This window comes from Protomyctophum parallelum (genome assembly GCF_964188405.1).
Source record: "Protomyctophum parallelum genome assembly, chromosome: 15".
NCBI classification, from domain to species: Eukaryota; Metazoa; Chordata; class Actinopteri; order Myctophiformes; family Myctophidae; genus Protomyctophum; species Protomyctophum parallelum.
This window is the reverse complement of record NC_139710.1, coordinates 4,288,276-4,315,761: the sequence shown is the minus strand read 5'-3', so window position 1 is coordinate 4,315,761 and position 27,486 is coordinate 4,288,276. Positions and strand designations below refer to the sequence as shown.

At 41.1% G+C, this 27,486-nt stretch overlaps 2 protein-coding genes across 4 annotated transcripts in view; both read right to left on the bottom strand.

Moving 5' to 3' along the window:
- Nucleotides 1-814: 814 nt before the first annotated feature.
- On the bottom strand, nt 815-14,774 carry hdr (hematopoietic death receptor). Its single transcript, XM_083784005.1, has 10 exons — nt 14,624-14,774; nt 10,982-11,159; nt 9,106-9,237; nt 8,874-8,985; nt 8,595-8,686; nt 7,831-7,929; nt 6,433-6,473; nt 5,038-5,358; nt 3,474-3,510; nt 815-2,797 (listed from the first exon to the last, which is right to left on the bottom strand). The coding sequence occupies exons 1-10, from the start codon at nt 14,675-14,677 to the stop codon at nt 2,505-2,507; spliced, it is 1,359 nt and encodes a 452-aa protein (XP_083640131.1). The 5' UTR covers nt 14,678-14,774; the 3' UTR covers nt 815-2,504.
- Nucleotides 14,775-22,545: 7,771 nt separating this feature from the next.
- unc5db (unc-5 netrin receptor Db) overlaps nt 22,546-27,486 on the bottom strand; it is a 242,114-nt gene continuing 237,173 nt past the window's right edge. For all 3 annotated transcript variants that reach the window (XM_083783854.1, XM_083783856.1, XM_083783855.1), the window contains 2 exons: nt 26,592-26,770; nt 22,546-24,109 (listed from right to left, as the gene is read on the bottom strand). In XM_083783854.1, the coding sequence (XP_083639980.1) occupies nt 23,833-24,109; nt 26,592-26,770 (456 nt within the window). In that variant the 3' untranslated portion in view covers nt 22,546-23,832. The remainder of the gene's footprint in view (nt 24,110-26,591; nt 26,771-27,486) is intronic.

Sequence of the window (27,486 nt, the reverse complement as noted above, 5' to 3'; positions counted from 1 at the left end):
TATGTACTCGTTCAAATGTAATAGTCCCCTTGGATTGTACAGTCACAGGAAATTGAATAAAACTCAACATGGGTACAGAGAAGGCAAGACCCCGGTGAGAATTCAAAGTCAGGGGTAGCCTATGTTCCGCTTCATGTCCCACTGCTCTGTAGCCTTACTGTCCAGTCTATACACCATCTCAATACAAAAATACATGGGTTATTATTCCTGTTCTAACCACCACTAGGGAAAAGCACCAGTTTCTACAGGGCATCTACACGTCTACAGTACTGCTAGGGATCTACTACACTACAGGCTCACAATGTGTTGCCGCACCAACATAGTGAGCTTTTACATGTTATTTTTGGTGCATGAGCAAAGCAGTGCACAACTTAGTACTGTATATCAAGCCCTTCACACTGCATTTTGTTCAGAGCCAAAGGGCATTTGACTGTAAATCGTTGACATGGTTCTCAGCCCCCAGCAGACTTTGATGTGAGTGGCAAAATAACACATTCCAACAAGATGTTCACAAACCCACCGTCAAACGTTGTCATACATGCTGATACAAAAACAGACAATATTGCTCAGACTAAAGCCTTAACCACACCAAAGGGTCACAATGCAACTCCTTGGGTCCAAACGGTTGCAAGGAGTTAACGCTAAAACCGTCTTGACCCTTTGGTGTGGTTTGGGCCATTGAATTCCATGCATTGAATCACTAGGGTCAACAAGACATATCACACAACGCTAAAACAGTCTTGACCCTTTGGTGTGGTTAGGGCTTTATACACATGGATCGACACATACAGGCATATGCAACATACCACACAGACAGTATACAGAAAAGCTGTAGGCTATTTAATGGTACGATTTATTTGTCTCAGATGGCAGCTTAGAAAATACAATTATTGGAATGATATACTTGCAACTACCATAGGTACAGAGAACATGAAAAGTAATGGACACAAGTCACACAACAAAGACAATACAAAAAAAGTGTGGGCAGAAGTGTGTCTATTGTAATCCATAACCATAAGTGTCTATGGGACATCGCTCTTACCATGTAACACAATGAACGAGCCATCTTTATTTTGTATTCTATTAACCAAACATATTGGAGCTCGATTCTGTTCCCCTTATCCCACAACTTGTTGATGGTGACAGTGGGGACTTGTAACAAACAGAATTATAATGGAAAAGGCATATGGGACATTCAATGAAATGTCTGTTTCCTAACCCAGGTGTTCCCAAACCTTTTCAGCTCGAGAACCAAACGATACATTTGATGTCTTCTATGCCATGGACCCAAACGTACAAAAATACATGATACATGAATAACTTAAGCCCCATTATAAAATAGTGCAAATAGCCGATACAAACTCAAACAAACACGTCATGATGCTGACGTCATGATGCTGATGTGAGCTTGTAGATTTTATATTTTGAGTCTACTTCTTGAATGTTCTTTTTTCATGTCAGATTATTTTTTCTTTCAGAAATTCTATGAATCATCAGAATTTTGTCAGGAAATATTTTTGAAAAATAAAAAACTTAAAAAGATATTTATTCATGACCCATGGGGACCACTGTCCTAATCCACTGTTATGACTGAATCTCTATGGAAACATTACTGTTTATCCACTAGAGGGAACTATGTACTACAGTCTGACAAACAAGGATGATGCAATGACCTTTTAACATCACATTCATCACTACACCTAATCACAATTTACATTCACAAAGCATTCAATTCAAATAATGTACATTAAACAATGCACCTCATGATGCAGTAAAGCATGACATACTGTCAGGGCTTTGCTTGACACAATGGAACAGCTTCTTGACTCATGGGCGTAGAAGTGAGAACTGACATGTTACATGTTCATTCAGTCAGTAGCCTACCATTATGACCTTTCATTAACACAACGCTATTGGGAGCCCTCGGTCCCTTTGCTCAAGCAACCAGAGGCAGCATTTGTGCAGAAGTCACATAAATGGTTGTAAACTAGCAAATAAATATGCACAATTAAATACTTCATCATCAACAATTCCAGCATTGGCCCGGGGGAAATTAAATTATGCAGGTGGAGAGTAAAATAAATAATAAATGACCATTAGTAAAAGAGAATCAACTACATTCCAGCTCTTGCCGATGAAGAGTGCTTGTAAAGGAAGGTGACCAATGCTTCCTGTGTGCCCCGTATGTATGAGCCATCAAGGCTCAGTGCATCTCAGGATAAAAACAGCTCGTCTACAGTACAATACCATGTCCTTCTGGTGCAAAAGTAGAAGCGTCACAGCAATGTATTTCAGTGTATACACTCCTCCCTTGTTTCCAGTTTACACATTTAAGAATCACTATTCACGTGGAGAAGCTCTACGGCTTCCAGCCTTGAGCCTGCATGTCCTGTGCTTTTCAGGGAATGATTCAGCCCCACAGGCCTGCTGCAGCAAGTACCTGAGAATAGCATGACTCATGCACACATTTCCATCCATTTTCTGATGTGAAAGGAATCCGCCGTTCACTCCCTCTCACGTACATAATTACCATTGGCAATGGCTTTGGCTATGACATTTTCGGCTGTTAGTCTTTGGTTAAAAGTAAGCAGTGCTTTCAGTAGGTGGTTTAAGCTGGCCTCTTTGCCAACCTTCTCCATCCAGACGTTCAGTAGTTCATGGATCCTGTCCTCGTGGTGGAGGTGGTCTTTGCTTTTGATCAGGTTGTCATTGATGCCCAGATGTCTGAAGAACCTCTTGTGGTAGTCGACGTCCAAGTCCTCAAAGTATTCAAAACATCTCTTCAGAGACTCCTCGCCTGACCACAACAAATAGAAAAGCGAAAGACATTTCCATTAAGCATTCTTTATTCACTGCATTCTAACCCATTCTGACCGGGCACCCATTTTGGTGTCAGCATCATGTTATGCTTTAGCTATTTAAAAATAGCAGATCTACAAGCTCATATCGCGCCACCGAGTGGCGCGATACGAGCTTGTAGGTCTGCTATTTTTGAAAAATCGAAGAGCGACTGACATTTTTTAGAATCTGATCTCAGGTCAGTATGGGTTCATCAGACCAGTGTGTGTCCGGCGGAAACCTCGTATGAATCTGATCTCAGGTCTGAATGGGTTAAATATCGTTGCTGTCGGGTGGAAACCTCATAGGCCTATGTCCAAAATTGTTAGTTTTCAGGATTCAAATTAAAAAATAGCAAAAGTAGTAGATCTATACTTGTGTGACCCTATAGTGAATATAGGATATTTAACAAATGAGACGCATTAACAAGACATTTTGCCTATATAATAATTACATTTGATCATTGGAACTCAGGTTCTATTTTCCATTTCCGGAAAAGTAATAAATACCCTACTTCGTCATATTACAGTGTCACACTCAAGTGTACAAAATAGCCGATCTACAAGCTCACGATGTGTCACATGCATAATATAACATCTGTGGAAAGTAAGGAGGGAGTGAAAGTGATATCATACCATTCAAAGGAATGAGCGATGGAATTGGGTCATCTTCCTGCAAAAGAAAGATAAGGAAATGGTAAACATTAATACAGTTCCAAGCACATTTGCATACCTGGAATTTAAACCATGCTAACTAGCTGGCAGATAATGACCAATGAGCAGATGGGTTCCATGTCTTGCTCAAGGACATAATACCAACAAACCGGGAACGTTTCGATTTGGCGACCACTATTCCCCAGAGCCACCAACACCCATAAATGTATAGCAACCCAATTTCAGAAGTCTATGTACAGAAAATGTACAGAATTTTAACGATCAAATGGTTGTAAATAAAATTCACACCCGTGTGAAGTGAGGGGCGCTCTTGTCATATTTGGCAGACCTAATTTCTCCTTTAATTGTCAATGGCAAATGTGAGACGTGTGGGGACAAGATTTACATCATATTTGGCAGACATTTGATATGATATTTCATTGTCAATGGCAAATATTGAGACGTGTGGGGACAAAAGCTGTATATAGGAGGGGCTAGCGCCCCTCAAAAATGACACTGATTGATTGATTGGAGAGGAATCAGAGTAAGGGGTCAGCCCGACCAGCATAACCTAACCCGACAGACCTTGGGAAGTCTGCTGTTAAAAAGGCAGAGAACAAGCAAAGAGAGGTCTGCTGTTAAAAGAACAAGCTTGGTGCAATTGTTATGGGGCATAGACGCCCAATGATACAAACAAATGGTTAGCCTCACCACCAAAAACATACAAATAAAAATGGCAGGGGAAACATATTTATTCTCTGCATAAAATGACCACTAGTTGCACCAGTCTGAGTCATATGAGGAGGGCTGGAGGAGTTTGGGAAACTATATTTGTGGTATATTGGTACCGTATTTGTTTGTTTGTTGGTAATTTTTGTTGTTTGTAAACATTGGAGTAAAATGATTACATTACAATAAAAAAAAACCTACAAATCAAACTTAAGAAAATAAACCAAACTAAGTTTCATCTTCAAAGCAGTCCTCACCTGGATTGGGCCTTATAGTGCAGCTACAGAGCAAAGTACACTTCATACAGAACATGCGTAAATATATGGCATGAAATATAAGTGAGGTTAAAGTGTGTTGAGGAGTATAGTAGCCATCACAACCATAGACTACAGAGAGAGCCTTACTGGAGGGTGTTGAAAGTAGAGAACTTTAAAAAGTATAGAATGGGAGAAAAGATAGAAAAGGTAGTAGGGTATACTAAGGCTATATGATTGATACAAATAGTTTGGTAGTAGGGCTGGGTAATTAACCTAAATTATACAAAACTGATATTTAGAACCAATAATGTTTTTCTTATATATCAACAAATCGACACAGGGAAAGTGTTTTTTATAATCGACTGAATCAGTCTAATTAACCACTGCCTTGTGAGCTTGAAGATCAGCCATATTAATTTATTTTTGATTCATTGTAATCAAGGCAAGGTTGAAGTCATCATGAGATTGATTTAAAGTTATATCGCCCAGCCCTAGTAGTAGTAGGTAGGTAGGTAGGTAAAGGCAGGCAGAGAAGCATGCATGGATGCTGCTGCTCTCACCCTCATGCTCAGCTGCGTGGGGACCATGGAGCTGGGCTGGGGTGAGAATAACGGGAGGTAATAGGTAGAGCATGGGGGAGCGGGTGTGGGAAGCTGGTTGGAGAGGAGGCTGCTTTGCGAGTTACTGGCAGTGTTGGCCAGGCTGTCCCCCAACCCAGTGTCCTCGTCCTCCTCCATGGCTGACGGTTTGCCAGTGGCGGCTGCTCTCACAGCTCGCTGGCACTGCTGAGGGAGCAGGCACAGCCTGTCGTCTTCACGTGTCATTGCGTGGTTTTGCCTGTTCTGACTCTCCTCCGTGGAAGGAACAGGCGTCATTTTGTCCTAGAGGAGGGATAAGGGTGGAGCAATCCTCTCTAGTCAGTTCGAGACTCCTAATATAGATTGCTTGACAGGGTGGTATAATGCCTACTAAAAGTATGCACTGTACTGTACCAGTAAAGTAGTGGCTTTAAATTGGGCATATATCTCCTACAGCCAACGTATTAGCATAACTGTGCTGATGTATGATTACAAGACAAGTTGTGTTTTCTTTCTTTTTCTTCTTCATTAATCCAATAGATGTCTATGGCAGTCCAAAGAATATATTGGTCACCTTCATGAAACTTGGCATATTGATAGACTAAGAGGACAATATCCACTATTCGCACAAAATAATTTGGAGGCCCTCTCCTCTGACCAATTTCTTGTCATCAAACCGAACACAGAGATGCATCTCTTCATGGACAACAAATGTTCCACCACATTGCATTTCTACCATTTCAAAACCTCCCCCCTGGAAACCTGGACACCTGTCATCATATTTGATGTGCTGGATAAAATTTGTGTTTCATATAATTATAAGTCCTTGGTTCATGGCATATCATTAGCAAGTACAGATATACCCAAACCCCCAACTACCCATTCCTCATCAACATGGCACCTACTGTACATAGCAGCAATTGTGATATTTGTGGATATTCTTCTCCCCTTTAAATCTAGTCTTCCGTTTTTAGATAAAGGTTGCCTTCACAATTTTTGAAATAAAAAGCAGCTTGTACCAAGTCCATGAAAACAAAGTTAAGTAGGTAAGTAGCCTTGGGAACCGATGGTTCCCCAATCACGCGGCCTATGGGTCAGGAGCTTATCTCCTATCCCCTTAGCATAGTACATATAACGGTACATGTCGTAGGGACTTATCCCCAATCCAACCCTTGATGCCGAGTGCCAGGGAGTGACGCATTAGGTAGCATTTTAATAGTTGTTGGTTTGACTGACAGGGATTGAACCCCCAACCTAACCTCCCAATGTTAGGGTGGACACTTATCTAGGAGATCAAGGTTATTCTACCCATGTTCTTGTTTTTTAATTGCTATGGATAAGGGTGTCAGCTGAAGTTTGAAAACAAAAGTTACTCACCACGACAACCTTCATACTTTCATTTCTATCGCTCTGGGAATCTGTGAGAGAGGAACTGTGGAGTGAGTGAGGGCACGCTAAGGCATAAATCAATAACACATATAATTGTTGCATTTAAGCATTTGCATGCATCTAGTTTTAGAACTGAAATACATTTTCATTTCAGAAGATTCCATTGTAGTGGTTTCCATAGAAACTGAAATTCAAACGGAATAATTCAGCCAACTTTTTATATGAACCAAATAACAAAAACACCAAAGCCTGGCAAAAAAGGATTGAATGTCAAACACAGTTGTATAAGTTGACCAAAGTTCTCACCTGCACTAGAAGACTTTTTAGATTTAGAAAGATAAAGTTTATTTTTTTAATAGTCATTGCCAAATGTCCAATTGGTCACACTCACTTGCACTAAACAGATTCCTGAGGAAGGTCGCAAGACCTTAACCCATTCTGACCTGAGATCAGATTCATACAAGGTTTCCGCCGGACACACGCTGGTCTGATGAACCCCATTCTGACCTGAGATCAGATTCTAAAAATGTCAGTCGTTCTTCGATTTCTTTCAAAAATAGCAGACCTACAAGCTCGTATCGCGCCACTCGGTGGCGCGATACGAGCTTGTAGATCTGCTATTTTTAAATAGCTAAAGCATAACATGATGCTAACACCAGAATGGGTGCCCGGTCAGAATGGGTTAATAATAAGCAAAATAAAATTGCTCTGAACCAGCAAGTGGCAGTGTGCGGATGTCCCTGCTTTCACATACTAAACAGATTCTGAAATGTATTCGTTTTTTCTGCCTTATTTAGACAATTAGGGATAAGATAAGATAAGATAAGGTACGAACGAGTAAGTAACCAAAACAATGATAAATTAAATTAAAGAAAGAAAGAAGAAAAAATGCATTGACATGAAACACAGGTCTCCAACACACTAACTAGTAAGTACTGTTCAATCACGCTGTCAAATGATTACAGTTTAATCAGATTAAAATCTGCTAGCGCCCCTCAAAAATTAATTAATCACCATTCAAACTATGTCCAAAATATGCTATGTTTTTCCATATATTGTTGTGGGAATGTGTCATGTTTTATTCTTTATATCCAGTGTGGCAGGATGGTCTCTCTCTGTCTCTCACCACGTTGTCGTGCTATGTGATTTGACCCGCTGCCCATGTAAATTGTGCAGCCTTTTCTCGAAATAACTGACTTGTGATTTTCCCCCATCCAGATAGGGCTAGATAGTGCAGGGTGGATGGGATTATGGAATGTATGGGGCGGATCATCCAAGCATGGATCAATTGCGTTAACATTTTTAATCTAAGTAATTTCACAATTGAATTAACTCTGTTATTTTGACAGACCAAATAAATAAATAAATAAATATTCTGATTCTTACCTGTCTGTGTTTGATGTGTCCGTCTCTTCCAAAGACATACCAAGCCAACCAGCAAAACCACCGCAACCAGTACTGCAAGTGATATAATTATCACAGCAACTGTTGATTGAGCAACAAGAAATAATCAGCATCCATTATTACAAAGTGATGGCCTCACGGCTGCAAATGACAATTCAAGTCCGTTTGTGGCAACCCACTACATACATTTTTCTTTATCGTTTTAGAAGAAATCCGATTGTGATTGCATTCCTATTATTGTCCATTTCAGGGGGAAAGGGGGGGGGCAGCATGGGGCGGCTGTGGCTCAGGAGGTAGAGCAGGTCGTCCAATGATCCCTGATATAGGGTTTAAATTGTTCATCACTTCACTTTGATCACTTAATGATTTCATTACGTCAGGCACGTCACTGGCCATAAGCCAGTTAAGTGAATGTTTTAGTTATGTGTACGTATTATTTGATCCTTGAAACATTTTACACAATTGAACTTTCTTAACCCATTCTGACCTGAGATCAGATTCATACGAGGTTTCCGCCGGACACACACTGGTCTGATGAACCCATTCTGACCTGAGATCAGATTCTAAAAATGTCAGTCGCTCTTCGATTTTTCAAAAATAGCAGACCTACAAGCTCGTATCGCGCCACTCGGTGGCGCGATATGAGCTTGTAGATCTGCTATCACTTGTATTAAGAGAGCATAATAGTAAGTTTGTTTTGGAACAGAGCCGATGATTCTACATGTCCAAATGAGATGGTGTTGTACCTGAACCAGTGCTGGGGCTGGATGGTGGTTTCTTGCAGACTGCGTTAGCGGTAGCGGTACAGTTCCTCACCTTCACTTCACCTTCTCGACATCTAGTTTGAAAGCACAGTATAAAAGACAAAACGAAGGCACAAAAAAAATCATTATAACGGGTAAGGTTGCCGGAGGAGCACATTTAATTTGAGAAATGGTTGCCATAAAAAGGAGTACTCTCCCATGATTCATTTGAATGAAATAACTGGAGGGCCTGTTCTATATTCTCCATCCTTGTTAGCTCACCTTGAACACTTTTTGCAGATCTCGCATGCCTGATCAGGGGCACAGAACGTCCCTGGTTTGCACTGGCATTCAGTGTTCTGGATGGTTGTACATGGCCTTACAACATACTGGTCTGAAAGGACGACGTGGGAAAAAGTTTTAGTCCGATGCTTTGAGCACTTATAAAAGGTTACATGTTGATCTTTTTCACTCACTATCGACGAATAATTTAAAATCCATCTAGCGGAATTACCTGAACGACAGTTGGTGCACTTCAAACACTGTCTCAGCAGCCCGTTTTCATGTTCCGTATACGTGCCAAAGTCACAATCTTCACAAGTTGCCTTCTCTCCTGCTCTAGTGCATGATGACTGCACATGAGTACCTGTTCAAATACATTGTCAGTCAGTGTGGTGATTTTTAAAGTGTGATTTATATGTATACAAAATAAAACGTATACTACATTGTATACAACAATGCCAAAAATAGCAGTTGGCCGCAGACCCCCCATTTGTTGAGACACACCACTTTGCATTAATTGGTTATCAGTGTTTCAATAACAAAATAAATAGAATATTTCTGTGTTGTGGCGTTATCTTTAAATGATCACTTTGGTCATTCCCTGATATGACGACCTCTATCGATGTCCTTCAAACCACTTTAAATATAATAGTCTTACCCAGAGTGCAACAGAAGAAATGGGCATCAAATCCCAGATTACACAAATTACAAGCAAATAAGGGGTGGGCTACACTAAGGACGGAACAGTTTGTCTATCCTGCAGGGAGTTCCGTATTTACTGTTTTTTATCCTCTGAAGGCGAGGTGAAGGGCTGCGTAACCCCTGTGCACACACAGAGAACTAGAGTATTTGTGTAAAATAATTATTCACGTACGGAGCTTACGCACAACCTGCACACCACACCCGCACTCGGTGTAGCCAGGTTCAATCGATTATAGTAGCAGCATATCGTTGCGGACTCCGCTCCGCGAACGGTGCAGAGCCAATTCCGCGCCCAGTACAGCCCGACTCTTAACAGTACAAGGACAGTAGGATACATGAAAAGAAACCCCTACATATAATCTATCTATAAATGCACCACGTCTCTGTCTGTCTGTCTGTACGTACGTGTACATCTGTAATGCACGTAACTCGAGAGCCGTTCGCACCAATGACTTCAAATTTGACACACGTTCCACACCCCCACAGGGAGTGCAGTGCCCGGTCGAGTCGGTCGGACCCACGGTTGTCCACAAAAGGCCTCTGCCCAGGGTCCATATATGGAGCTGGCCTGTTCTGACATCACAACACTCCATATTTGGGCATGCCTGACACAGAACACCATATATAGGAATAAAGGGACACAGACAGATGGGTGGAACGGGTACTCTGACACGGGTACAACGGGTAATGCATAGCCGGGTGGGGCATGGATCTCCTGACTTCCATCGTTACCGACTCGATGCTCTACAGCCGGGCACCAGTCTAGTAAAGGCCATGTTCTCTAGAGAAAATGGCAAAGTGCCGTTGCATTCTCATTCCTCACTTTGTATTCTGTGTTTGGACGGAGGTGCAACAGTAATTGAAAATGCTGTATTTAGACGGAGGTGCAACAGTAATTGAAAATGCTGTAATGTGCATGCCAGGAGGCGAAAAGGATATTCTGATATTTTGTTTTGCCGTTTTCTCTAGGGACCATTATCGTCTAAACGGGGCCAAGTCTGAATCATACAGCAATCCAATGATAATATGAATAAATACTGCACAAATGTGACACGTACAAGCAAAGTGCAGGGCAGGCCCATACACAGACAAATGCTTATTGTTAATTTAACTCTAAATGAACACTCAGGATTCTACTATGAAATGCTCAGAAAGGTGAAACTAGATGATCAGGGAAAAAAGGAAGAAACAACAATTGAGGGTAGAGATGAGGACAAAATGAACGAGATTTGATTAACCCATTTAGACCTAAAGACACCAAAAGGGGTTTGCAATAGATTGTCAACACCACTTAGTCTAAATAACGGCCTCTGGCTATTAGGCTATGGGCTCTCATGATGGATTTGAGCTAGTGACAATGCTCTGTCTCGGTGGACTTTGATTGAGCGTGGTTCCATGTGGCTCACCAGCTGGGCACTTTAAGCAGCAGATGTCTTTGTCCTGGTACTCCGTTTCTCTGCAGGTGTGCCGCCGCAGCCTGCTTCTGGCCCCGCCGTCCAATTGCTCGCCTTCAGCCAATTCAGTGTTCGACCAGGACCGTGTCGCCGCCGTCAGTTTGAGGACCCAGATTAACATGAAAATGACCTGGGAGAAATGTTGTGAAATTAGTAACACACATTTGTAGTTTTGATTCCTTCATTTAGGCTAATTTGAGGTGGGATGTGCTTTGTAATGTCTTGTTTTGTTCTTTTCTGAAGATTTATATATTTTTTAATGATCTTACAACTGTCCATGCTCTATGACTGGGAAAACATCCATAATTCATAATTTAGGGGTGAATCCACTTCGAGTGCACAAAGGTCAAAAGCAAGGGCAGCAAGGCCATCAAATAAAACAATATTTTAAGTCCATAGAAATAATAATTAATACGTGTTAGATGGTATGTTATGTTTTAAATAAAATAAGAATAAAATGAAATAAATAAAAATAGATCTATTTCACAAAATAAATTAATAATAGACAGTAGAGACGGACAGGAAACAGAAAGAGACAGGGAGTGACACATAACAACGGTCGTCAGGCTCGGGAATCAAACCTGCGACTCGCTGTCAGGCTGCATTAATTAGAGCTATGTGGAATGAACCACTAGGTCATCGGAGCCCCCAAATAAAGGTAGTTTGGGTTATTTTTCCCAGTGCCATATCATTTCACTTAATAGAAAAACGGGACAGGGCTTCAAGGCCACTGTGGCCTTGAGCATATAATTGTACTGAGAGGGTATGGTTGGCAATCGCCTCCATTAAATTCCTGCCTTGTGTCCAGGTATTCCCCTATAATACCCGTAGATACCACATGCTATCAGTCTACAGTAGATTTAGATTTTATACAGTTATCCTCACAAGTAACTGTTTGTTGTTTACACAGCACTCTCCATCTCATTCATGGGACACATTCTGGAGCAACTTCCTTATTTGTGTTGAGACTTGAGTGTTAAATCCACACTGCTATATTAACCAATGATTATGAATGCATATGACATCAGACCACTGTCTGTGCTGCATGTTCAAAGGTACCCTGGAGGAATGGCAGGGGGGGGGGGGGGGTTACTAACTCACACTGTAGCTATAGGCAAACTTGGCAAAGTACTGCTCACAATTCGACTAGTCTGTCAGTGACATAATTAGTTACAAAGCTACGTAAATCAAATGCTGCTGTTCTGTGAATAGCAGTACAAGTAAACAGACAGGAATCATAAACAATAGTCTACACAGTGCTTAACCCGCTTAACAACAGACAACAGATCTCAAGTTCTGTTATGACCCACATAAGGCGGATCGAGTCACAAGACCGGGGAATCACACCCAACAGGCTTATTGCTCAACCTTTTCTTTTTTTCTTTACCTGTGCCGCCCGTGGTGCCGCCCTACCGCGCTATGCGCACATGCGTACCACGAGCATTAATGATCTAATCTTCTGCATGCCTGCCTGGAAATGCATGCACGCGGTGTGTCAGTCAGTGCCAGGCCGACATGATGCGCCACATGAAGGTTTCACAACCATCACAAACAGACAGCGACTGTCTGCATTTCTCCCCATTCGCCTGTGAGCTCTCATCTCGGCAAGCCTAGAGACGAGAGCTGACAGTCGGTGTCTTGTCAGCACGCACACATAATATTGCAAGCATGAATGATTAGGTCATACAAAACATGTACCGTATTGCCGCATGCATGCACTGACTTACATGTTAAGACTACATGTGGCCTACTGTGTAAATGTTTTGTCCAATGTCCACACAGCTATCACTCACTATCATGGGTGTTGTGTTGAATGGAGACTCTTGTCTTGGTCAAGGTAAAGGCATATCTCCCCCGGACAGATTGGGACAGTTCATGCTTTTATTTATTCTAGGCTTCAAGCAAGTTCAAGGCTTGATTACTGTTACTGTTTATAGGCCTATGCCAGTATTGACCAGGGCAGGCATCACTGAAGTGTCAAGCAGTTACACATCTAATCGCAAAAAGTATGACCACATCAACCGTTCCTGACCTCTATCTCCACTGGCTCCAGTAGTTTCAGAACTTATTAAAAAATGCTCTTAATGGGCTAGCCGCAATTTGCAACTCTAGATTTTTTAAATAATGGGATAAATCTAGAGTTGCAATACACTCCATTGACATGCCTTTGATCCAAATTGCATTTCCGATCTGCTTGTATTAAACAATGTTAAACTCACCAACATTGCAGCTGTAGGGAAAGCTTGAATTATCCTCTTTCAAACTGCAAAGCGTTTATTTCATAAAAATCCACTGTAGCTACTTTCTGTCAAGACATTCTGTGCAAATGATTCTTTTTCTAAGTGTTGGTTTTTGGAAGCGCTTGTCGAAATCACTGAACGGCCCTGCATACCACCTGTTTTGAATTTTCACATAATGGAGGAGACAGCAGCCTTAATAAAAACGAGTGCTTCCAAACTCCAACACTTAATTAACGTCACGTAGATACTAGATAGGTGAACACAGACACACGGACATTGCTGTTCCTTGGAGTTGTTGCACCACTCAAAAATATCACGGAACAGAATTTCTTGACAAAGTAGCTCATAACATGTCTACGGTGGATTTTTATGAAACAAATGCTTTCCAGTTTGAAAGAGGATAATTTTTGCTGTTTGTGATGTCACAGCCTGCAAATCCCATATATGTCAATGGGATTTGCCAGCAGATGTCACTGTTTTCATTGCAGCTCAAAAGGCTTCCAAACGCCAGAGAAAACTCCAGAACACTGATCTCGTAGGTCTACTGCTACCGCCACTCCAGTTAGATCTTGGAGGTCTGCTGACCTACACACCACCTCAATAATATTGTGTTTAAATCTTCACTCTAAGATGTGAGGTCCTACTGTTTATTATCTTGACATTAATTTGTGTTTTGTTATTCTTTTTCATTAGAACTTTTTTTTTTAAGTTTCTACAGTCTTCGGTCAACAACCGTTTTGCCTAAAAATGTGCTTCACAAATAAAGTTGTGTTGTCGCCAGCGGCGAAATAAAATGGGCACGCGACACGCGTAGACCTAATAAAAACGACAATATGTGGCATAACATTATTATTCCAACCGTAGACAAGACAAATACTATTTAGGGCTACTATTCCGTTTAATCGTCTGTTTAACCTTTCTCAACTACTGACAAAATGTAGTTTACAGTAACTGACCCCGACAGACCGTGCCGGTTGAGGACAGACCCTCTCTCTCCACTAATGGAATGTCACACACTCCAGCCAAAACGTCATGTGGAGCTCAGTCCAAATTGGCTTTTGACAAGTAAACGTGACAACTGCTATGTGACATTCTTTGACTTCATGGAAAACTTGCGAATAAGTAGGCTAGGTTCACTTTCCTAACTTTCCATAATTGTTCCAAACTGAAGCATTTCTGGTTGAAGGAACAACCCCACGCTCACCAACACAAGAACACGGTGTGTGTGTGTGTGTGTGTGTGTGTGTGTGTGTGTGTGTGTGCTGTGTAGGCCCACCGGCGCTACCCGCGGACTAACAACAAATGTATCCACTTGGCATTACATTCCGCGCTACTCAACAAAGTGAACACTTACCATATATTGTGAGGTGCCCATACTGTCAGTAGAGTCGTCGAAAGCTTCGATCATCAGCGACTACATCCCAGCTCAAGTCTTCTAGGAATAATTTGGACGCAACAACAAGTCAATATCAATAGCACCTCTCTCTCTCTCTCCTGTAAAAAGTTTCAGACCGAGTGAGTAGTTTGAGTTTCCCCAGCGCCGGGAGTGCAAACATGAAGCCACGCCCCCTGCTTCAGGCATCACGTTGTCCGTAGCGTCGGTCGGTCCCAGGCTTGCATTGTCTGCGTTGACTCTGGCTCTTGTTTTGGTAGGCCGGGGTAATGCAGGTTTAATTTATGCAAATATGTGGTTTATTTTCATTCTTTTTCATCTTTAATACTAGCTGTATGCACACACTGCACTGCACAGACAGTTAATGAAGTCTGATACAAGTCTAGAAACAATTCACATGGAAGATTGAAGCAAAGTGTAATCAAAAGTAAGCCGGCATCAAATGACAGAAGAAATAGCCTGTATCAAGGCTAGGGGCTTGTCTGGGCAAGTTCCCCATGATGAGCCTAGAGTTAATTGAAAGCTCAGAATTCACTTGGATTTATTTAATTGAACTGACAAAGACAATTGAGAGGTGTTTCTTTCTTTATTTGTTTGTTGGTTTCTTAGGGGTATTTATTAGGGGTTCAGTGTCTTGCTCAAGGACACTTCAACACTAGCACAGGGGGCACCAGCGATCGGCGGGTCACGGGTGAACAGTAGCCTACTACCCTTGGCCTTTATGGCTGTTGGCTGGCCGGAAATGAGTTATAGGGTGCACAAGTAGAGATAGTATAGAGATAGAGCCCTAGTGACAGTAAGCCCCAATGTAGAAACAGTTATTTCCAGATTCCACACACAGGTTTATCAGAAATGTCACAAACACTAACTCTAATTGTTCTTCTGTGTGTGTGTCAGTTGTACATTATCTATTACACTTACACAGTTGTCTGTAGCATGGAGATACAGTCACACAGGAAGCAGTTAGTTAAACTGCTTCAGACATTGTCAGAAGACGTGAAATGTTGTACTGATTACTATTAGGAGAATAGTTGACATCAGCATGCTGTTTTGACAGTTTGAAACATGGGGATGTATTTATGCTTTTGTAGGGGGGCGCAGACGTTGGTCCGACGTGCAACAGTCCGACACATGTGTGAGTCCGACACATGCATGGCTGGTTAAGACTCACTTATGGCTCCCACAATGCATTTCCGGTTACGACACATGCATGGCCGGTTAAAACTCACCCATGGCTTCCGCATGCGGATGGTACGGTTAGGGTTAGATAATGCCATGAATAAACACACAAGACCCGGTCATAACAGCTCTGCCAATCAAGCATCGCTCTATTGGAACGGTGGGGTTGGAGGTGGTTCTCACATTTTGGCCTATACGTTTTCCACCCAGTGTCAATTATCTAATGTGATCCTGGGCGCTGCACTTCCTCTGCCAACCTGGGGGGGGGGGGCAGCGGACTGATCTCATGCTTCCTTCTATGCATGAGGAGTCCAAGCTGCTTCTTTTCACCTGACAGGGGGGAGTTTCCCCGACCGGACATAGCGCGTGGGAGGAACACGTTATTCCAACCAGTTCCTTTCCCCTCCATCAGGCGCCCCGGCTGGCCTGGGGGATGTAGTTTAGAGACCAGGATTACTCCATGTATTTTGTGAGGGTACCATCATGTGATCATGTGATCAGTTATGTGATCAAGATGGCTATGATTGACTTCCAAAATTTGAGGACCCTGCATGGGTTCCTAACCCGACCTGGCGGAGATCTGCACTCCAGGAAGCATGCTTTACAGTTTTGTATGCACTTCAGTGGAGGTAAATGTAGCAAATTGTCTTAAATTACAGGCACAAACTGACTTTCTCAGGCTGAAATTATTGCATATTAAACTTGCACTGTACACTGAACAGTAAATCTTCTGATAATGGTTGAACCAGGCAGGATCATTCATGGCTATGTTTAATTATTACCATCTGGCTATACTAAATAAAAATATGAATATAGTAATTTATCAACAGCCCCAGCCTTATCCGTGTAGTGTAATTAACTCTTAACTAATATTGTCATAACATGCTACATAGTAATTTGTAACATTAAAGTTTAACCCATACATCATGGTTTACTTGACATCCTGCCTGTCATTTTGTAATATGTAATAGATTTTCTAAAAAACCAATTGGATTCCCTTAATTTCAATACGGTATGAAAAAGTTACATTTACATTTGAAAATAGAGTTAAGGAGACTTGCAGAAAAAGGCCTGGAGACAAGATGAATTTGATTGAAATTGTAACTTTCTTGAATAATTAACAGTATAAAGGTTTAGCTAGTTGACTCAATTACTCAGCCTTGAAATGCGCATTCCATGTATTATATGCGTATTGGGTATATACTGATGACATGAGGGATCTCCATATGGCATAAAAGGGACAAGGACTGACTGATACACAGATCTCCATGGACAAAAGGGACACAGGTAGACAGACTGTCTACCTGTGCCCATATATGGGCACAATTTGCACAAAAGGGACACAGACAGACTGGTACAACAGCTACTCTGACAAACCCTCAACACTGACTCAGACATACTGTAGGCCTGTCCTATTATTGGTTGGATCTGCGGTGCGACATAGATCCGAGGGCTGCACCTAGTTGCCATAAAAGCGCTGTTATAATTTCACAATCTTCTATCTTTATACATTCTTTACAAGCTAACATCTAAGTAACAAAGCACCTGCACATTTCCCTCAAAATATATCCATTAATCTCTCTCCATGCTTAATGTGTTTTACAACACAGTTACACAGAACTACAGCTGCCATTTTCCAATATATTCAGATTACACAAACCCCATTACATACAGTATTATCAGTCTCACGGCAGCCCTGGCACTACCTTTGACTTAGCCCAGTTCCTAGCTGATTGACAGTTTCATGGACTTCTGGGCAAGCTGCAAAACACGCTCCAGGCTGACACTTGTTACCATAGCAACCTCACATGAATCAAAAAGCACACATAAAATAAGAGGTGAATGATCTTCCCCGAACAGCCCTGGGAGCATGAGCTATTACTGCTGCTGTACATGCAATTGCAGCTCATCAACATTCTACAATCATAATAATAGAACATAAAATACAGTGGGTTAGAGATATATAGTACATTATTCAAGACCAAGTCACTTGTTCTTGAAGAATGTACTATATATCTCCAACCCACTGTATTAAGTCAATATACTTGGCGTGGGAGTTCCAAATCAACACAACAATAATATGAGGATAGGTGTGTCCGTAGATAATGTTGTGGATTAGGCCTTGTCTCTGGAGCCTACAGGGTTGGGATTGAGTCCCACTAGAGCCTTTTCTCTTCTGGCTCTTTTGTGACCCAGCTGAGAACAATGATTTAAAGTGTCATCTGGTAATAGAAAACTAAGCTCTCCTACAGTCTCTTCAATAAAGACAAAACAATACCAAGGGCCAGGGAGTGGACTGCCCGCGCTCTCCTTATGGAGAAGAGAGGCACCGCCACACTTTCAGAGTCAGTAGCATTGTAAGAACTTTTAAAACATTTACTTTCCAGTTATCCTAAACCTCACAGTTTTGATCCTTGCATGACAAAATTGTTCTGAATCCCTCCCTGCTCACTCACTTAAAGTTGTTTATCTTAAGGGGTTATGCTAAATGCCTAAAGTTTTTGACATGGCCACCACACACCATGTTTGCTGCCATGTCGTTAATGCCTCGGGGACTTGTGTTTGTTGATGATAAGGCGCAGACTCAAGGGAGGCTAAAGTCTGCAGGCTGTCTTATTCTTAGATAAGGCAGTGAACTTTGCATTCATGCTGGCTGCATTGGATTCTGCACATCTGCTGCGCTGAGGTCAAGATCAATTTCATCGATATGGAAATGTCTTTCCTTCTTTCAGTATAATGTGTGTGTGTGTGTGTGTGTGTGTGTGTGTGTGTGTGTGTGTGTGTGTGTGTGTGTGTGTGTGTGTGTGCGCGCACAAGTATTGTCTCTGTGTACTGTATTTCTCGTTTGTGAGTGAGAACACATCCACTGACTAAAAGTGATGTAGGCAGAGCTACACCATTAACTTAATTGTAGAATGAGCTAGAGGTAACAGAACATGTTTTTGTTTTTGAAAGGATAGCAGGTAACTGAAGTTCTTGGTTGATAGAATGGCTCACTGTGCGGGGGCCATGTCATTGACATTTCTTTATGAGTTAAAGTCAAGCACATGCTTGACTCTACCTTTCTTACTTCCTTTGACAGTTCTGACGCACACTATAGCCGTTAATAAATCTTTTTACGGAGTACACTGTTGGCCACTAGTGGTTAGGTTCTGTGCATTGTTGACGGAGGGCAGAATATTGGTTTAATGCACTAGCCACACACGCATTCCTTTGCCAGTGTGGTGTGACTAATACTTCCGACCATCATTCAGTATTTCATAATCATTTATGTACATTTCTAAATAGGGCAGGCAGGGGATTATCTGAGCACTGGTTCTTTCCGGATCTCCAAGCCACTCCCTAGCCTCTTACCACATGCTGTACTATAACTATTTACTACTGTATGGGCTCTTGTAAATGTCTTTTGCCCCTGTCAAAAATCTGTCTAGAATGCAGCAGTTTTCAGCTGCAGAATAGTACATACAAACATTTCAACAAAGTCAGCATCATCAAACTGGTTACCAACTTTCCATAGTTCATTTAAGATTTAATGAAAAGAAATACAAAAAAAATGATGAAACACTGTAAAGTCCAGCTAACTTTCAGAGTGAATGTATTAATCTCTTATAAGTAAATAGTCCATTACACTATAAATAAATAAATAAATAATTGCACACCGAAAATCTAATATGACGAGTTTGTCAATTGAAAATACACTATCTTCAGTGAGCAACAACAAATTATACATTTGTTTTCACGCTGAATGGGTGACACCAGAGGCAGTCTGCTAGTCCAAGCTGTGGTAATTAATGGTACTTGTGTAGTTTCAGACTACAGTTATACATTTGTAATACTGTTGTTGAGTTATATAGTGCCACACAATGTTGGACTAAATCGTGTGCATTGATTGTATTACACATGATACAAGAAGCCAAGTAACTCATCTCAACAGTCTGAGACTTTTAAACTGTACATTTATTTCCAAAAGGCTGCATATACATTTGCAAATTCTACTGTACAGAAAACATCCAAAATGTCCATAATTATAGATACAATATACCACAAAGCTGCCCTGGCGTTACCAAACATATATATGTTCAGCACTAGAAAAGCTCTGCAGCCTATTCAATATTATAGTCTTTCATATTTTTTTAAATAATATCTTTAAATGTATGTAATCATGATTACGTTTTCTCTTTTTTCAGCCCCATCTGTAACTTTACAACATTCACCATTTACAGTAGTTAAACAAGGCACAAGAATAGTGATATGAAGGCGAAGGCCATGCGTAAAGCAAAGAGAAAGAAAGCATGGGACCAAATCAACAAGAGAAATCAGAGGAACCCTTTTTTTAGCTTGTGAAATAGGTTTAGTCGAACACCAAAGCATTATACATAGAGTGTATATGTACAGATGAGTAACACATTAAAGGAAAAACCAAAAGAAAGTGTCTTAGTAAGGTATTGGGCCATCAGCTTCTATGTGCCTTGGCATAGATGTACAAGTCTCTGGAACTGTACTGGAATGACGGAACACCATTCTAACAAAATATTCCATCATTTTGTGTTTTGATGATGGTGGTCGGAGAGTTCTGTAACATGTCGATCCAAAACATATCCCATGGGCGTACAATTGCGTTGACACGATCCCTCGTGACTTCACTTGTGGATGGGGGCATTGACATCCTGGAACAGTCCACTCCCATCAGTCTAGGATTGTTTCATCATAAAATAAAGGTTATCACCCAGAATAAATGTATTGGTTTATAATGACCCTTCCTTCTAGAGTCTAGGGGGACAAGTGGACTCAAACCATGCCAGGAAAATGCCACACGACACCCCCCAACACACACACAGGCAGGGTCAGGCATTCAGGCAAGTACCGTTGGTGTACCAATACCATACACCAAATATGCACTTGACAACGTGTGGAGAATATGGTAACAGATGACTCATCTGACCATATCCTCCTTTCCCCACATATACTGTAGATCAGTGCCAATTAGTCTAGAATATTATCAATATAATCAGTATGATTCTTACAAAGATTTTTTGACAGCCGCTGAAAGTTGGGGTACCAATACCATACAACCATTATAAGGCAAAATGTTCTAAATTGCATTAGTTTTGCATGAAAAACACTCCTTGGACTAAAGACGTCCATAGCTGTCATCACAAATGGTCAACACATTTGGGAATATTTGGGCAAGTGGCTATGGCCAAACTAGGGGGTCTATGGCCAAACTAGGGGGTTTTCATGATTCTGAACCCATTCCAAGCATTCATTTTGCACGAAAAACACTCCTTGGGCTAAATTTGGCCATAGCCACTTGCCCTAATGTGCCCAAATGTGCTGACCTCATCACATTTGTGATGACGGCTATGGCTAGTTTGACACGTCACATGCTACTTAAAGCATAATGAAATTTAGAAAAAATTGCCTTATAATTGTTGTAGGGTGCCCCAACTTTCAGCAGCTGTCAAAAATTCCCCCAGGGTGGTTGAATACAAACCAATGTTGTGGGATATGTTAGTAGACACCTTTACAAACACATTGGTGAAGACGATTCTTGGTAAGAAATGTATTCCCAGATTCTATTAATATTCCCTGACCAAATGGTTTTGTCCCCACTGAACTCTCAAAAATGCATGTGTCTGTGTAAAGAGGGGTTCATGCAATGCACCTCCCTATGTAGTTGTCAACAGACTGCTGACACAATCTGATCACGTCCTGCACGTCCTGTCCTTCTCAGTCACCTGAGGAAGAGTTCTGATTTTCACTACTTATCGCAGTAATGCACAGGCATCGCAATCATTGAATGTGAGCTTTCAACCTCAATTTCATTTTCTTTCTTTTCCTTTTTGTATTTCCTATAGATGTGCACTTTGGTCACTGTTCCTTCTGAAACACTAGCCAATCGAACTCCTTCTGCCATCTTTGCAACAATAGTTAATTTCTTTCCTCGTCATCTTGATGCATGCCCAGTCGCCAGAGTATGATAGGATGTCAATTTTCGCATGCAAGCCATTTGTATAATGGAAGCATATGCATTTGTTTCTTCACTTAGTTATTCAGGGTTTTCCTTTAATTTGCCACCTGCCTGCATGTGGCGAGTGTGTGCATTCAGTTTGTCTGTGCCTGTGTGTGAGTTCACATTTGAAATACACAGAATGATTATATTGATTATGGAAAGTGGACAGAACTGAGTGTACATCCAAAGTGAGGGTGAATGAATCTTGGGTGCGACGCCAGAGACTAGAATGCTCTCTCAATGCGAACATAAACCACTGGTAAGCACTACAGAAGCACACATTTCCATTTTCAACACTCTTTGCTCACAGGAATGAGAAACCCATTCAGTCACAATTACAGAAACAATTATATTAAATAAATGAACTTTCATCCTCTTGAGTAACCTGTTGATATTATATATACGACTGGTATAATTTGATTAGCCGTGCATAGTAAAGAATAGAAAAGAAAAGGTCTTCTTTTAACATAGCTGGATGACAAACACATAAATCAGAGAGTAAAAAAAAATACCCAGCTCGATGTGGTGTACAACAATATGATCGTTAATGTTAAGTTAAATGTCACCATGTCCTTAATGGTAAAACTGTGAGAGACACAAACTCCACATTATTTCACTTATCTTAAAATTATTTTTTTAATAGATTTAAATAAATGATATACCCAAATCATCATGATTGCGATTTGTAAGCAGGAAATGACACACAAATGTGACTATTATGGGAACAACTAATAAGTATTTATTAAACTGCACGCTGATATGTTTACAGATCAAACACATCCCGGATGTCATCTTTGTTATAATTATTTTCCAAACACTGCGTAGGTTGTTCTGAGACCAGAAAAGCCGCTGCATAATTTTAGTTAAACACATTTCTTTTTAACAATACAAGCTCACTAACAGAATAAAAACCTTTGCGTTTCATATACAGACACCTGCCATAGCTGTTAAATGCAGTACCGCCATTGAGGGTGGTTTTGGGACCAAAAATAGGCCTAGAGCAATGTGGTACACATCAACACAATGGTGAAACTAAGGCAATAGATACACACTATAGATGCATAGATGCACCATGCTGTTGAAAGTACTGATGTTGTACTCTCTCTCTCTCTTAAGCAAATCACCATACAGCTGTCATCTCTTGGTCAGCAGATACAAGTCCTACAGTACAGCATTTGACAGTATGTACCCCACCCTCGCTCACCCAAACCAGTCAGCTGACTCCTCTCAAGATGTCCACTGTCACAAAAGAAGGCTGTTTTTTAATGGAACCCAAAATGAAACACAGATTTGTCTTGCTTGTATTTTTCCACAAATTGGATGCCATGATTATATTCCTCTAGCATAATTTGCATATTAGAACTAATATGCAAATACATCCAGATGCCATATGGAGTGTTGCTGGGATCGGGAGAGGTGTGTGTGTTCTGAGTTGCAGGGACAGACCCCCAGGGGCCTGGAGAGAATTTCCCATACTCTCTCTTAGGAGCATATCGTACTGTAAAATAATGGACGCAGCAATGCAGAAGGTAACCCCTACACCGTAACTCTATGGCTGGGGGGAAGGTGGGGGCACAAAATACACAGTGCACCACTCAGATGAAGGGGCGGGCCGACCTTGGAGAAAAAAAACGAAAAAAAAAAAACGAAAACAGTCAAGTAGTCAAGTAGAAGGGTGAAAAAACACAGGTTTACAGTCCTTCAGACGTATTGTTGAAAAATAGATGAGGTGGGATAGTAGATCTGGTGGTGAGACAGCATCATGTCTCTTTTGCTAGTTGTGATTGGCCAATGTGTTGATCGCATGGTCTGTCCACCTGTCTGACCGCTCTCTGACCAACACATGACCCCTCAACGTGCTGCCATGTGCCGTCCACCACCATTTGCCGTTGTACGGTACGTGTTCATACAAGGATTATGCATTAAGCTCGGTTCATCAGTTCAATTGGGCTAATTTGTGTCAGTCCCTCTGTCTGGTTCAGCCTGTGTACTCAGGAGCCGAGTCCTCCGTCTCATGATTTGCAAATTCCGAGCCTGTTTGATGCAGATTTGTGGCCAGACCTTCCGTTGATATGTGATTGAGGTGGGGCTCTGGCTTGTCCTGGCTCTTTGGGGAGGTTTTCGATTGGATCTTGCTAATCTCCTCTAGAGCACTGGCCAGAGAGTCCAAGTCACCGCTGTCTTGGTGGTGCGCCTCCCACAGACTTAGTATGACTGCTGATGGGCTCCGCTGCTTAGCGAAGTAACACAAGTTCCTGTAGAGGAATGGAGAAAGTCCTGTCAGACTTTGAGTTAGATTAGGCGCATGCTCTCTGTGGTATGTCAAGGGAGATGCAGTTGTATGTGAACTGTTAATGGCTGATCATGTATTTACTGGACAGAGCGCGCTTAGACAAAGTGAGTGATAGCAGTGGTTTTCAAACTCTGTGTGGCCAAGGCACAGCAATAGGCAAGACAAAATCTCAAGATATACCTGTTTACATAGCAATCTAGCAATATAGCTGATCTACAAGCTCACAATGCATCCCGAGGCATCATGCTGTGCGCTTGTAGATCTGCTAAATTGTGTAATAAATAGTTAAATAATAAAATAATAATCCTAATAATTAAAACAGTTCTCACTATGCTCCCGGTAGATGAGTTTGGCCATCTACCATTAGAACATAATGCTAGCTTCCATATTTATGTTTTTAACATATGAACCAAACAATGCAGATGCCTGGAGCTACCTAACAACCTGTCTGCCTGGACCTACCTAACAACCTGTCTGTCTGCATGCAATCAATACATGGTAATAACTTTCTAAACTTAAATGAGGTTAAGGCAGAAATCCTATTTAGTGAAGCAAAAAGGGATTGCTTTTATCAAACCAAGCATACGTATTGTGTAATTCTATATACATAAAGTTACCGACACAGCATTCTTTCATCTAAAGAATATAGCCAAAGTACAGGTATGACCATTCCTGAATTCATGCTTTTATCTCCAGTAGGTTTGGCTACTGCAATGAACATTTTGAGTCATATTCAGAACTCTGCTGGTAGACTGCTAACAAATACAGAAAAGAAGGGAAATATGCATAACCCTACCCAAAATAAAATTGGAGATGAAGCTTTCTAAAATGAATGTATGCTCCCAAATTATGGAACACTTACTGTAGCCTAAAGATATTAGAGCGGCTAGCTCTGTTTACATCTTTAAATTACCCTTAAATGCATTATCTGTAACTTATAACCTTAACCCAAAATTGTCTTCTAAATCCTGACAGTTTTTGATTTTTCAAAAATAGCAGATCTACAAGCTCATAGCGCGCAGATCTGCTATTTTTCAATAGCTAAAGCATAACATAATGCTAACACCATATTGATTGAACAATATAAATAAGCTACATTCTGCACAACTATGACAATCATCGCTGTCGGGCAGAAACCATATTCGTTCGACTGCCCTATTTTATTAATTGACATACAACAGTCGATATACAGCACACAACAAATTGTGATATACTTATATACACTTATATTGCCATGCCCAAAATAGGGACATTGGGTTGAAAGCGGTTAAGTCTGTCTGCGAATCTGTGTGTTTTATAAATAGTGAACCATTGAAAAGCAACATTAGATCAATTGGAAATTGGAATACAGGACCTTCTTTTCATTTCCTGAACACTAACTCATTTTGGACATACATGGCCTTATACGTTTCCTTTATTAGAATTAAGTATTTGATACACCACCTAATATTCTGACATTATTCAGTAGTGGAAACACTGTGCTCAACCATGCCTTTCTGCCATGACAGACCTACAAACTTCATAGGGTGTGGAATCCAGTGGGGGGCAGTATTTCACTTCCAGTCTGTAGTGTACTATCTGCCACAAGACAAAATAATCCACCCAGCTTCTGAGGCTGCAGCTATTGGTCAAATGTGGCTGAGTTGAAAGGACCTAAACATGACAGAAGAAGGCTTATCTGGGTAATTTGGAGCCCCAGAGGACTCTCAGATACCAACTTCTCATGAATCACACACTTACAGGGAGATTAGGTCTGCCTGAGCCAATGCATGGCATTGGCAAAGAGAACATTTGGATCAAAAATACCAGTACAGTGTCCCATAACGAGTATAGTATAGGATAGTATAGAACAGTCTGTTTCATATTTGTAAAGATAAGACGATATCGAATGGGATGGGACTTGGAATGAGAAAGTGATATTCATTATGCTGACTGATATTTGCTAACTGTCTGACATAGATAGCAAAGTCTAAGAGGAACAATATGATACCATGTATTGCCTCAAGGGAAAGTCAGTTTGCAAGGACAGCACAAAAGAATTATACGCAACAGTAGGCAACATGCATTCACAGTTAAATTATCAGTCTGGTCAGTGTACTGTACTGTAGTAATGTCAACTTAGAAAATGAATATAGGCTACTTAACAGTATACCATTCATACTTAGCAGTTAACTTAACTTAACTTAGTGATCTACACATTGTAAATCGCTTGTACATCTGATATTTTCATTATTTTCTAAAGTAGCGAAAACAGACAAAATGTTTTTGGGACAACTTTTGCTTAACATGCCCAAAATAGGTATGTTGGTTTGAAAGTGTATAGTAGTTTTAATTGTATAAGCAGAATAAAATAAAAAAGCATGTTAGTGAGTCGATCACCCATTCTCCTGCTGCTTGAGAAGAACAAGCACGGACACAGTAAGAATCATGCGGTATGGGCTCACCTGTCCAGGTGTAGTTTCTGGGCTAAGAGCTGCCAGTCCTTGCCTTTGGCATTGGCAGTGTCGAAGGTAGCGCAGATCCTCTGGCGTATGGACAGGGGGATTTTGAAGGCCTTGGGACCTGTCTGCGAGGTGATGGTGCAGTCTGTCTGCATAAAAAATGGCACCGACTCCTTCTCAGTCTAGGGAGGACCAAAATAAATAAATAATAGTTTAATACAATTTGTGACATCTGTCACCTGTTCCACCAAAAACAGTCGGATGCCACTGAAGCTCCTTCAGAAAAGAATGATTTTATGTCAAAAACCTTGATGCTTTGGGGAGGAGAGGTTGTCATGTCTTGGTCTTCATAAATTGGGGAAATAATTCAGATGAGACATACCATACCACACACCAAGCTTGTAAATAGGGTAGGGTGTAGGGTGACATGCAATAATGAGACAAGTTTAGCTAACAAGTTAAAAAGACCCACTGTTTGGGTTTTTTCAATTCTGCCCCTGGCTGCCTGGTAGTTAGAGCTGATTGCTAGGACTACAGAGGCCGACAAGCCAATAGCAATCAACAGAATCCCGAAAGGAGGTAATAGAAAGTATGTTAAAAGGGGGAAATAATATTGGCATTATTGGAAAGATAAGAATACTCTTTTCTGCAGTGCACATATACTATATAAGTTCTCAGTTATATTATATCTGACTGAAATACTTTTCGACTTTTCACTTTATTTTTCAATGACTATTGAGAGGGGGGAACCTGGTACTGTAATACCTTACTTATACTTTGTTGCATGCCGTGTCGCGCACTCGAAATAGCCGATTCAGAAGCTCGCATCGGGATGTGTTGTGAACTCGTAGATATGCTATTTTTGGTCTGCGACAGCGGCATGCAACTAAGTTTAAAT